Source organism: Saccoglossus kowalevskii, chromosome 8, assembly GCF_978046115.1.
Source record: "Saccoglossus kowalevskii chromosome 8, keSacKowa6.1, whole genome shotgun sequence".
Lineage (NCBI taxonomy): Eukaryota > Metazoa > Hemichordata > Enteropneusta > Harrimaniidae > Saccoglossus > Saccoglossus kowalevskii.
The window spans coordinates 23,290,764-23,304,512 of NC_140648.1; the positions used below are offsets into that span (position 1 = coordinate 23,290,764).

Below are 13,749 nucleotides of genomic sequence, written 5' to 3' on the forward strand. Positions count from 1 at the left end.
GTTTAATTTCATTATTTTTTTCACTGAGAAAATCCAGCAAATTAAAACCTGAGTGCTATCTCATAATAATTGAGTGCATTTATGCAAAGTCACATGACTCAGTGAAATATTAACTGGTACAAAATATCTAACATTTTACCAAATTTCCTAAAACTTGCTTTTCACAAAATTAAAAACAATTCAGAGTACTGATAAATTTGTATCGAAAATGGTGTTTGATTCTGGTATCTACTGTTGGCATGGCAATTCAATCACAGTGATAACACTTCAAAACTATGAAAATAATTATGATATTTAATTCTTGGTCACTGTGTCACTGGTAGCATTACATGGACATACTTCATAGTAGTCATGGTTACAGGCTGTTACTTTGTTGTTCAAAGAATGCCAAATCCATTAAAATAATTCACTCCTGATGTCCTGTCATCTAGTTATTGGTGCATAATTGGCATATGGAGCCAACATATAAATGACTACATATTTTATCTATTGTTGATGTCTTAGCATTTCAACAATGTGGTGATTTTTTAGCGGAAGTCAAATATTGCGACTCATGATTATGATGATTTTTGTTAATCCAACAGTTATTGCAGTCACAACGCCAAACATACGCCCAGAAAATTTGTTTTCCATCATCATACACATCAGATAAAATTGTGTGTGACACAAATTTGTTAGATTTTTAGAAGAAAAAAAAATATTTTTTTTATGAAAATAACAATATTAAAAATAAATTAATGCATGTTCACCAATTCTGAAAAACAAATCAAGCAAAAACTTGTTCTGGGACGTTAGTAAACAAGTTCATTGTTTACCAATAACTATGCGTGTTTGTCCCAAAAAAAATTGATTTGGATACAGCAAAGAATTCCTTTCTTTGCTCATAGAGCCTTGGGTCTATGCTTTACTCTAGTTTGTTTTTGCCTTTGTGATATATATATTAATAAAGTTAGGTATGCAATTTCTACAAATAAAGGCACCTGTTGAGATGTACCTGCTCTCAATCTATTTATAAGTTGTTTTACTCTCATAATTAATTTATAATGAGTTATAAATACAGAAAATGTATTTTATTTACAAAAAAAAAAAATTTCCTATACTATACCACTATCTATACCCATTCCATTTTATTTAAAATTAAGGTATACCAGTACTGTGCAAGGCTTAGTTTTTAACATGGTTTTATTTTCATTCATTTTGCTGATATCTTCTTAACATTTAAGCTTCTACAGTATTAAGCTACATTTAGGTAGTTAGTACGCAGTAACACTATTTAGTTTTGTGCTGTTAAACATTGTTTCATTGTAGTACACACCTTAAAGTAAACTTACAATGTGTGGTATTACTGTTGACATAGTTTGAGTGAAGTGTAAGTTGCTAAGGTTCCTTTTATTTGATAGTACATGGTACAATACCTAATCATTGGTGGCCACCAGCCTTGACTTAATAGTTCATTCAGAGCTTGGAATTTTTATATTTATATTTAATTCTCTATATTTAAAAACCAATTATTTTAGTATTCATCCAGTGGCGAATTTAGAAAGGGATGTAGGAAGTGCGCATCTCCTCTAAAATTGTTGTTATGCAGATATATTCCACAATACAGAGCGACAATGATGTCATTGTAAAGGTACACCAACTCTTACTCAGCATGTTGCATCCACTTCTGCATCTATTCAGATCTCTCGGGTAACTACATGTAGTTATGATATTATATAGCATCAATAGGAGACAGATTCTGCAATTATGAATATACATGAGGGAGAATAATCGAAAAATGTTTGTATTGACACATGTATACAGACATAGCATTCAGTCCAAACAAATTATGTTAGCTTACTAATTGCCATCAATTAACATATTATATGAGGTCATTTAATCCTAGCAACAACAGTTGCTAAGTTATACAGTAGTATTTGATATATTCTAAAATTTTGCTAGATTGCTTTGTAAATATTCCTTCTCAATCGGCTACACCCACCCTAATTGATACTCAAAGATGCTAATACATTGTATTTAATTTTGTGTTCATACCTATTCACATTTCATTTAAAATTTGGTCACCGTTTGAGGTCATGTTCACATCTATCTCATCGCAGGGTTTGAACACTATCTATATTTACACATCAAGTTTTTCAACAGTGGGTTAAAATGAACTCTGAACGCCACAATTTGCTACCTGTGTGATCACAGTATAACTATCCCTATCTGCATGAAGCAACAACAAATTGGGTGTAATATTTTGGGGGGGGGGTACAGCATTTGGAAGTCAACTAAGGCAGATTCTTTGACCTCAAAGCATAGATTTATTGGTATATTTTCATGGTAGAACTGACAAGTTTCAGATACACTGGCTGATGGCTGAAAATGATAAATACTGTTCAAAATGGCAAATATTTAGATAGCAACAAATTTCTCTTCGGGTCTTCAAGACTGCATATTATATTAATAATTCCCTGGTGGTTCATTCAAACAAATATGGCAGAAAGGAATAAATCAAAATTGTCATGACTTCATAAATAATGATAATTTTTATTGAATTGTATTCTTATTTGAATCTTGATAAATTAAATTAGTAAAATAAAAAAAAAACAGAACAAAATAATTGGGTAAAACCTAATATTTTCATGGACCTTATTACCTATAATTGGCTCATAAAAAGACTGTACAATTTTCACTATCTTGCTTATGTACTGTAAACTGTATATTTTCACGCTTAGAAATTTTGGAGATTCCAAGATTTTATGGCATTCACAGAATTTGTTTGAATTTATTTCTTGCAAAATTAAAATAATGATAGTACCATATGTGCCATATCATTTTCACACACCTGTTAAAAACATTATATACATAGACGAGTTTGGAGTACCCTGGACTACATTACAAGGTGCATGAGCAGATTTACCTCAGTTTTTCACAAGCTGAATAGGCATACCATATATCTCCCGAAAGATATGTCTTACAATATATATGTATACCAAATTGCTAGAAATAATATTTTATGTCAAATTTCATGGTGTGTGTATATAAATAAAAAAAACGTATATTCAATATTTACGAAAATGTGGATAACATTTAAAATCAACTTTGTTTAAAAATTGTGAATATTAAGCTGGTATAGTAAAATATCTGCCTAATCTGCATATTCCTGCTGCCTGGAGGTGAATAAACGTTGATTGCGCAATGTTAGCTATACTGAGTAACCGGAGAAGCAAAATGGGAGAATCTGAAACCCACTATTGCTATGTAAACATTAATGTTACCAAAGACTCACACACACAGACAGACAGGTATGATGACAGTGTTCATAACACGCACAGACAGACAGGTATGATGACAGTGTTCATAACACACACAGACAGACAGGTATGATGACAGTGTTCATAACACACACAGACAGACAGGTATGATGACAGTGTTCATAACACACACAGACAGACAGGTATGATGACAGTGTTCATAACACACACAGACAGACAGGTATGATGACAGTGTTCATAACACACACAGACAGACAGGTATGATGACAGTGTTCATAACACACACAGACAGACAGGTATGATGACAGTGTTCATAACACACACAGACAGACAGGTATGATGACAGTGTTCATAACACACACAGACAGACAGGTATGATGACAGTGTTCATAACACACACAGACAGACAGGTATGATGACAGTGTTCATAACACACACAGACAGACAGGTATGATGACAGTGTTCATAACACACACAGACAGACAGGTATGATGACAGTGTTCATAACACACACAGACAGACAGGTATGATGACAGTGTTCATAACACACACAGACAGACAGGTATGATGACAGTGTTCATAACACACACAGACAGACAGGTATGATGACAGTGTTCATAACACACACAGACAGACAGGTATGATGACAGTGTTCATAACACACACAGACAGACAGGTATGATGACAGTGTTCATAACACACACAGACAGACAGGTATGATGACAGTGTTCATAACACACACAGACAGACAGGTATGATGACAGTGTTCATAACACACACAGACAGACAGGTATGATGACAGTGTTCATAACACACACAGACAGACAGGTATGATGACAGTGTTCATAACACACACAGACAGACAGGTATGATGACAGTGTTCATAACACACACAGACAGACAGGTATGATGACAGTGTTCATAACACACACAGACAGACAGGTATGATGACAGTGTTCATAACACACACAGACAGACAGGTATGATGACAGTGTTCATAACACACACAGACAGACAGGTATGATGACAGTGTTCATAACACACACAGACAGACAGGTATGATGACAGTGTTCATAACACACACAGACAGACAGGTATGATGACAGTGTTCATAACACACACAGACAGACAGGTATGATGACAGTGTTCATAACACACACAGACAGACAGGTATGATGACAGTGTTCATAACACACACAGACAGACAGGTATGATGACAGTGTTCATAACACGCACAGACAGACAGGTATGATGACAGTGTTCATAACACACACAGACAGACAGGTATGATGACAGTGTTCATAACACACACAGACAGACAGGTATGATGACAGTGTTCATAACACACACAGACAGACAGGTATGATGACAGTGTTCATAACACACACAGACAGACAGGTATGATGACAGTGTTCATAACACACACAGACAGACAGGTATGATGACAGTGTTCATAACACACACAGACAGACAGGTATGATGACATCATAACATCATAATTTTAAACATGACGAAGGAATAGACATTTTTTGGCAATGATATTCTCCGCTAAACTTCAATTTTTCTGTTTGTCCATACAGTTTTTTGATATGCTCTAATTTTAATTTGTTCAACTGTCATTTATAAAAAAAAATTTTGAACACCATATTTTTTTTTTCTTATTTTGCACATTGACATTTTTCCATAATTTCTTAGTTAAATTTTTGAACAAATGTCCTTACTTTCTCATTAATTGCTATGTAGGTCAAATTTTTCTCATGAAAATGGTTAAAAATTATTCTAATTTTGTAAATGATAACAATTACCAGTCAACTTTCAGTTTGTTAAATAAAATGAATTTTATCTGTGAGCATTGATTTATTACTACACAGAAACTGAGGTGTAATTCATGATAATGCATGTCCTTAGCAACCCATTGTGTTGCCTTCAGTGTACAGGTAACTAAGCAGTGTCAGGTAAAAGTGTAATGAGACAGCTATAAAAACAATCCACACAATACAAGGGTTATAGGAGATATAAAGTGGACTGAATTCCACAATGGTATATTATGTGGCCACTAAGTGAACCTCTTGTGCAAATGAAATAAAGGTAGTTATGCATATAACAACTAGAAGGTTGAACTGTATACAAATGTGATTTTACTGGTTTATTTAAAAACTAATGAGTACAGCAGCTCCATTTGTTGATGGATAGATTTACTGGGTGTTATGTGATAAAATATGGAGAGCATGAAATAGTTAACTCTAAATAAATAATCTGTTGTATGCCATGTGTTTATTTAATAATTTATTTTGAATAAAAACATCGACAATAGTAATATTTTATATGTAACTGTCAACTGCCTTATTTACGCAGAAGACAAATTTTCGTTTGTAAAAATTCTGAAAGTTTTTACGTAGAGTGAAATCACAGTGACTTTTACACAATACTCCCTCACAAATTAAATTAAATGCCATCCACGCACAGAATTCCTTAAAAGTTTTAAGTACACTGTAAATTATTTTAATTATTTTTCTGGAATTTGTAGCAGTGAACATCGCTTTGGAATTCGTAAGACATGCGATGGTCACAGTGACTTTCCAAAAACTGTTGACCTTACTAATAATATCAAATCATTAATATTTCTTGCAGCAAAAAAAAAGAAAAAAAAAAACAGGTACCATGTGACACAAGTCCGATGTGTATATTATATTTCTCTTTTTTTTTTTTCTCTAGAAATCGACACTTCGATATGATGGCCTTCATGACCGAAGTCTCAAACATTATTTCCATGACCCGAAGGTGAAACAAAAATTGAATCATTTAAACGCCAGGGACTGCGAGATTGACTCAGAGCGAGAATTTTATATCAGGTACTTGGTGATAATTTGTATAACACTTATAGTTATTGATTACAGATTCAGTTGTTCGAGACCTGTACTCTCTGATGACCTCTGCGATTAGGGAACAATTCCTCAGTGTCTGTGGTCAGCCAACCAAGCAGTTTTATTTTGTTCATATGCTGCCATTAATATGCATACCTTTAAAACCCAAAACAAGTGTCAAAATACAGTAAAACAAGTTATTTTAGCTAACTTTGGTAATCTGTAAATTTGATAATTCAAGATATCGCTATTAGATTTGAAATAAAGTATATTCTCACAATGAGATTGTTGACACTTTACAGTAGCTAAATTAAGATTCAGTTAATTCGTGCATTGAGACGAATTTGCTAAAATATATATCTAGTTAAAGCACTAACTTTGTATGTTATACCACAGTCCCAGCACACCATGTGGAGGGACTGTGGTTATACATAAGACAACCTTACATGAGTCTTTTAATTAATTGCTGGGTGAATTGATGTCTGTTTATTCTCTGTTAAAACCATTTGCTTTGGATGATAACTGTGTGACTTTGTGTTCACAGCTATAAGCTTTATTACAAACCAAAGATAGGTAAAAAAAAAAAATTACAACGTACAAACATTTTTATTTTTTACCTATTTGGGTAATGTTTTTTTGGGTGTAATTGTAAGGTATGCAATTGAAATGAAAACAGGTTCAGACACTAATGCATGCAGTTCATGTTATTGAATGTAAGTTTGTTACGTCCTTGCCCCCAAGGTACAATAGAATTAGTCTGAGGCTATAGAGGTGATATTCCATCACTCAAAAGTGTTTACTTAGCTGCCTGTTTAGGCTGAATACAAATTGTTTTACTGTAATCTGCTTTAATTTTGTGAGAATCATATAGTCATGAATAGATATTAAATGTTAGGCCACCAAGAACTTGTCCACTTTTCCTAGCAAATGCTGTGGTCATGTGAACGGAATAAAACACAACTTGAGATGCAAAAACAAGGATTGTGTGTGTGTGTGTGTGTGTGTCTCTCTCTCAATGAAATCTCAATGGCCATTTGCATCCAAGGTCTGTTTCACAAGTACCAGTAACCGATAAAGAGAAATGTTACTGCAGTGAAAATTTTATTTTAGATTTTTAAGACAGTGAGTCACAATGACTTTCTCAAAATGTTGTTCTGAAGAAAGCACACAAATTGCCTAGTCTCGAAAATTGTTAGCAGCATAAATAGACCATTTTCCGTACACTGCGAGAATCACGCGTTATGCGTAAAAACGAACGTAAAAACAGGACAAACAAAGGTCGTAGTGGCGTAAAACATCGCGTGGGATTCGACAAACGCGAAAGTATTTTGGGGGATATTTCCATGCTTAATAATGTGCTGTCCACATTTGATGATAGGCAATTTCGATTAAGTAAGGGTATTCGGAAGCAATATTCTTCTGTCGAAGATCGGCCGGTCGGTGTGAGCTACGAAATAAGGAAATTCGAGTTCAAAATCAAATCGTTTGATTTTTGCGGCAGACGTTCGACGCGTGTCTTTCATGCATCTCACGAGATCTCGCAATTGTACGGAAAATCACCTATTGCACTACTGATTTACAGTTTGTGTATAGCATACCATGATACCAACAAATTCTGTGTTATATATTTTTATTTTATTTATTTTCTACCCAAGATTAGTGAGAAACAGTTTGTGTAGTTTTCTCTAAACTGAGTAATAATCTGTTAATACTTTGTAACAGTAATGATTTTGCTAAAAGAACAGTGGTAATTTTTCACATATTTTATCATATTTCATACAAGTTGTCTGTAACCTTTTTCTTTTTATTTCAGAGAACAAATAAAACGTCACATGAGAAATTCAACATTTACAGTAAGTGAAATACAAAATGTATATAGTGTATATGATATATCATAATCAATGTTAAAAAATACAAGTCCACAGCACAGGCTGAAAAGAATGATTCAGTGAAAATAAAATCCAGCGAATATACCTTTTTTACTTATATTTCACACCCAACTTGTCAGGGAAAATAAATTCCATGCAAAACACCCAAAAAGTCATTTCAGCGAAAATTTCAGCTAAAATAAAGTATTTTACAGTAACGAAGCAGGCTTTTTTTCAGAAATAGATCATATGTTAGTGATACGAATTACAACATTGATTAGAAAGCTAGTCTGCGTCACTGAGGGCGCATGCAAGGGATACAAGTTGTTTGTTTTTTTGTGATCATTCCATCATTTCCCATTAGTATTTTCAGGATTTTTTTTTCAATTTCTTCATTTATTTTCTCAAAAAAGAAAAATCTAGTCCAATGCAAGCCCTTATAACTGGCTATTCTTGTGTTTCAGCATCCTTATTTACCAGAGGGAGTTTATGTATATGACCCAGCAACTGAATCCAAACCTGTCGGCAGACCAAAGAAAAATGCAAAAACATGGTATGGCAGTAGTTCTAGACCATACTCTGCTGGAAGTAGATCATACTCGGCTGGACCATCTAGGAGAAAGTACGTATCATATCGACAATTATGGCCATCAAGTATTAAGTGTGAAATTGAACATAATACACTTACATCATGACTGGAGCTCTGGTAAATGTTCCATTTACAATGTTTAGAGATCAAGCTGTGATTTCAAATACATTTCTACGGGGCATGAATATGTATGCTAGCATTTACACTTATCTGATTGGGCTTTTGATGTATAAATGTTGTTGTTTTTGGTAGAAACGTGCCGCGACAAGTAAAAATCCTAATTTTAAAATGGCGGCTAATATATGCAAAATGCCTGTCAATCACAGTTTGAGTAAGCAAGCATAATAAGCATTCATTTACTTTGTGGACAGAGGCGGAGTTAATTACTCATGAGCATGTGGTGCAATCCATCGGATTGAGCGGTTCCCCTTTAATAATGTGCTATACACATTTGTTGGTTGTCAATTTTATTGGTATTACCTTCTAAAAGATTGGCATTTCAAAATTGAGCTGTATAATTAAGAAATTCAAAATTGAATCATTCTATTTTAGCATCAGACGTTTGGCTTGGTTCATGCCTTTCACACAATGTGCAAGATCATGTAGTGAACGGGAAATCAACTATTCAGATAAAAAATAAAAAATGTTTATTTTTTTCAACATGATGTGCTTGCACGCTATTTATTGAACAAACAAAAATTGGACAAACTCGCCAATTACATTTCTTATGAGCAGGCATAACATACAGTGAATTGTGAAAATTACAGAAATTGCAATTTCTGTTGTACTCAGACATCTTTCCCATCATGTACAAAAATTAAACCTTAAAATGTACAAATAAAAATACAACATCTGTCTAGTGTTTTGACAACTGTGTAATATTTGAGAACCATGATGCTGAAATTGCCTAGCCATGACAATATAATCGTATCTGAATGACATCTCCTAGCATCAATACATTGCCATGACAACCTCATTCTCACTGCTTAAAGTACTATAGTCCAGTGGTCCAATCTGTGAAATTAGAAGTGTGTTTTCTTTATTAGTAAACCTTAATGATTTCTTGCATTAGTGGATTCTAGCTAGGTTAAAAAGTGAACCTCATCTCAAAATTTCATTATCAGAATCAGTTTACCCGGTGTGCTCACTGGTCTGTTAAAATTACAGCCACTGGTGAGACCTACAGTGATTACTGTGTTTGTAACAATTTTAACGTTTTCCCGTCCACAGAAAATCAAGTTCGCTGCGAGGTGGTAATGTCCAGTTACGAAGCAGACCACCAGGTTATGTTTCCAAAGGTGAGGCCGAGAGGATTATAAACACAGCAACCAAACTACTGGCAGCTACTGTAAGTATATACATTAACTGATGGATAGGATAAACTGATCATACAGGTTTATGTTACCGATATCACTACAGTAGAGCCCATGGTTGGTTTTGTTGCAGAAAATTTTTTAACTAATTTATATACAATACCATGTGTATTAATTAATACTAAAATAATGAACTAGGGCAAATAAAAAAATTATTTTGTTGTTGACGATGATTGTCCATTTCTTTTTCAATTTAATAGAAATGTTGGCTCAAATATTTAGATTCATAATGATTCATAATATGGCGCTGTGAAACCATTACATGGTTTTGTTTCATTACACACCCATTTATATAGGATGTACAAAAGTTTTGATATACATACATTTATGGATTAGAATTTAGAAATACACAACGGAACATGTGTCACAGTGTTGGTGTAAATAAATTTATCTCTAGCAATTGTGTTGCATGTCATCGTAACACTTAGCCTAACTTTTCTAATTTAAAAAAAGGGAATGCTTTTCACACCCAATGAATTAAGTTCATAATAATCATTAACTATAAATCACTTAATTTTTACTGTTGATAATTTTCACAAATTTCAAGATTCATAACATTTGTGACATTCCATTTCGTAGGACCAGTGTAATTTTCACTGCCAACAAAATTTATAATTTTCACTGGTGATAGAAATTTAAAGCTGTTTACAGTTAAATGCATGACACTGAGACAGTACTTCGTCACAATACACATATAGTATCTGAGTTGTGACTATTTACTACTCATATTGAAACAAATTCAATTTTGCTTTCTAGACAGAACCAGGTGAAACTACGGTAAAGCACATCTCTTTTCAGCTATTTTAGATATATTTAATAGGAGCTTGCTAAGTCCATTAAGTTCAACATGTAGTTAATTTAGCAAAATGGATCATTTGGGTTGAATTTTTTTAGTTTAATCAAAGGTTTTACATTAGAATGCTGGGAATACATGCACGCATAGTGGGAAATGACGGTATAGAAATCACTATTGAAAGTCGTTACTGTGATACACTGACAAAGTCAAATGTTTGTTTGTTGTACAATCTGAATATGGTGAAATGAAGGAAAAGAGTTCTTTATATACCCCCACTCTAGCCCTTACCCTCCAGCACACCCCAATTTAATTATATATGCCCATCGTATATAATTGAAATGTATAATTGAATTGGGGGCTAGGGGATGAGGGTTAGAGAGCAAGGGATACAAAAGGAACTCTTTCCAAATAAAGATTGTAATGGTTAAGCTCTTATAAGTTATACATTCACAGGGAGTTTTGTATGTACAACTCTCTCAAAATTGTTGAAACAGTTTGATCTTTGCTGAGAAAACTTGTTGGGTGTTTTGTATAGAATTTATTTTCATAGTTTTTTGATGAGTTGAATGTAAAATTTAAGAAAAATGGTATATTCACTGGATTTTATTTTTCAGCAAAAATAGCGAAAATAAAGTATTTTACCGTATGCGATATTATGTGTCATTTACACATGTCACATGGCTGTTATTATCATGGTATGTGTTGTTTCATTTCAGGAAGCTGTTACAGGAACAAAAGGAAGGGGGAAAAAAAAACAAGCTCCTCATGGAAGACCATATGATTCTGTAAGTACAAAATTGTAATATATCCTGAGTTGGATAACATCCATGAGACAGAGACTCCAATTTATCCAATTCCACTGTAACATCATTTGTCATTGGTATAATTAAAAAATGTATGAGTGAAATATTAAATCCAAAGTGTTTACAAAATGTTTTTGTATCACGTTTACCTGCTTGCTGTAACCCAGTGTGTCGTCTGAGTCGAAAGAACACACATTGCTCACGTGTACAGATATTTTTGTGATGCTGCAAGATAAGCTTATTCCCTGGAATACAAAATGATGCCACAGGAAATCATACATTGATATAGACATTCAAAAACATCTTAACGAATATTATATTCATGGGATTTGTGAATTGGTAATATAAAATTCACATTTTAAAACAAAATAAAAGAGGAATCACAACATTTTAGTTTATGACTCCGTACAAAACCAGTCATGTTAGAAGGCATATCGTTTTCAACAAAACACACTTATTGAAATATAGACAAAGTTTAACATTTTTATCTCCTAATTTTTTTTTAAGTACTATGGAATTCAACATGATGACGATGAAGAGAGCTTACCATACATAGACAGTCATCCCGATGATCATTATCATCGACATGGTTACCATAGTGATGATACTTCTACTCGTGCATCCAGTAGCCAAGTTGCAGTACGGCCACGGCCAAGGACAACCGGTGGGTATATACGGAGACCCAACAGACCAAGGACCGCTAAAGGTGCACGGCCGAGGCCCACCAGACCAAGTAGTGCTAAATTTGCCTATGATCTTAGTGGCAGAAAATATAGAATTTCAAGAGTTGATGTAAGTTTTCAGGTTTATCTTTTAATGTTCTTCTGTAATTTATTTCTCAGTATAACCTTAAACTTTTCACATCCAGTTTCCTCTTTTCATCACAAATTTACAATATAATCTTGTTTATAGTCTGCATTTCCCTTCAGAAGGTTGGGTCAAAAATAGCCACCTATTTTGAGTTAAAACTAAATTTTGACTCAAATTTTGTCTGTTTGTTCAAAATTAGCATTCATTTCCAGAAATATCGAAGAACATGAGAAAAAAGTGCAGAATAATTTGGGCAAGAAAGTCTGGTGGTGAAAATGTTAATGTACCTTTAGTCAGTAAAATCTATTCACACATTTTGAGTTGGTCGTTTATCAAGCAAAAGCATACAACAGGGTTTGCGCTAATGTCTTAGCAAGACGAGTCTTACTTACAAAATTTTAATAAATTGAAATTTGACCCTGGATAACTTTATTAGAGATTGGACCCCAGCTTGCCTGAAAAATTGGGTTTCTCTTCAATTATTAGAGTCTGGGAAGCAAAATATGGGGTTAACGCAATCCCCGATACAACATTGTTGAGAGAAAAAACTTGCTTCATTGAATCCACTGACTGTGGATCAAGCTACTAATAAGATATCTGTTCAATATAGTGTTTACCGGTAGCCTCTTAGAGCGGTGCTATTGATTTCAATTTATTGATGGACTGTGATTTTTACCACATATTATCTGTATATCCAAAGCTGACAAATGTGTTTCAAATATCTATTTACTCTGTAGGAATCATCAGGGCCATATACAAATGGCAGATCAGATTCGGAAACAGATAGAAGTTCTGATAGAGTTCCTCACAGACCCAATGGTATAAAAGTCATTGTACCAAAAGGAAACACTAAACATTTACCCGAATGGCTCGCGTAAGTAACAGTAATTGTGATTTTGTAGAAGTCTCTTTATCATCCGGGTATATTTAAGAGGGCGCACAGCAAATATCTGATTGTTTTTTGCATGCTTCGGAACTGGATCTTCCCTTGGACAACACTGTTTGAATAGGTCCTCTTGAGGTAGTATGCTCTCACTAATGAAGATGCACATTCTGAAAGTTTTGGTGCATGCATGGTTAAACAGATACAGATTTAGAAAACTTGAAAATGTGGAAATATAAAATTAATACTAAAATGGTGGTGAATCATTTTATGCAAGGTCCATGTAATGATCAACTTACGAATACTTATAACTTCATTATCATCTGAAACATCATTTAGCCTCAAACTGCAAATGACCAATACTGTGTTCCATAGAATTCAATAGGCAGCATATCAGTCACATCACCTTTTCTGTAAACTCTGAGTTCAAAAATACAAATCATCGTGTGTTTTTTTAAGCACAGTAAAACTTGGTCAGTGTTTCATTTTTGATGTTGCAAAAA

The 13,749-nt window shown here is 33.8% G+C and overlaps 1 protein-coding gene across 2 annotated transcripts in view; it reads left to right on the forward strand.

Moving 5' to 3' along the window:
* Window positions 1–13,749, forward strand: part of LOC100369608 (uncharacterized) — a 32,669-nt gene that overhangs the window by 7,039 nt on the left and 11,881 nt on the right. The window contains exons 3-10 of one of the 2 annotated variants that reach the window (XM_085502371.1): window positions 5,976–6,112; window positions 7,938–7,977; window positions 8,457–8,614; window positions 9,812–9,929; window positions 10,711–10,731; window positions 11,467–11,535; window positions 12,061–12,345; window positions 13,101–13,237. In XM_085502371.1, coding sequence (XP_085358497.1) covers window positions 5,976–6,112; window positions 7,938–7,977; window positions 8,457–8,614; window positions 9,812–9,929; window positions 10,711–10,731; window positions 11,467–11,535; window positions 12,061–12,345; window positions 13,101–13,237 — 965 coding nt within the window. The remainder of the gene's footprint in view (window positions 1–5,975; window positions 6,113–7,937; window positions 7,978–8,456; window positions 8,615–9,811; window positions 9,930–10,710; window positions 10,732–11,466; window positions 11,536–12,060; window positions 12,346–13,100; window positions 13,238–13,749) is intronic. The other variant, XM_085502370.1, reaches the window with a different exon arrangement.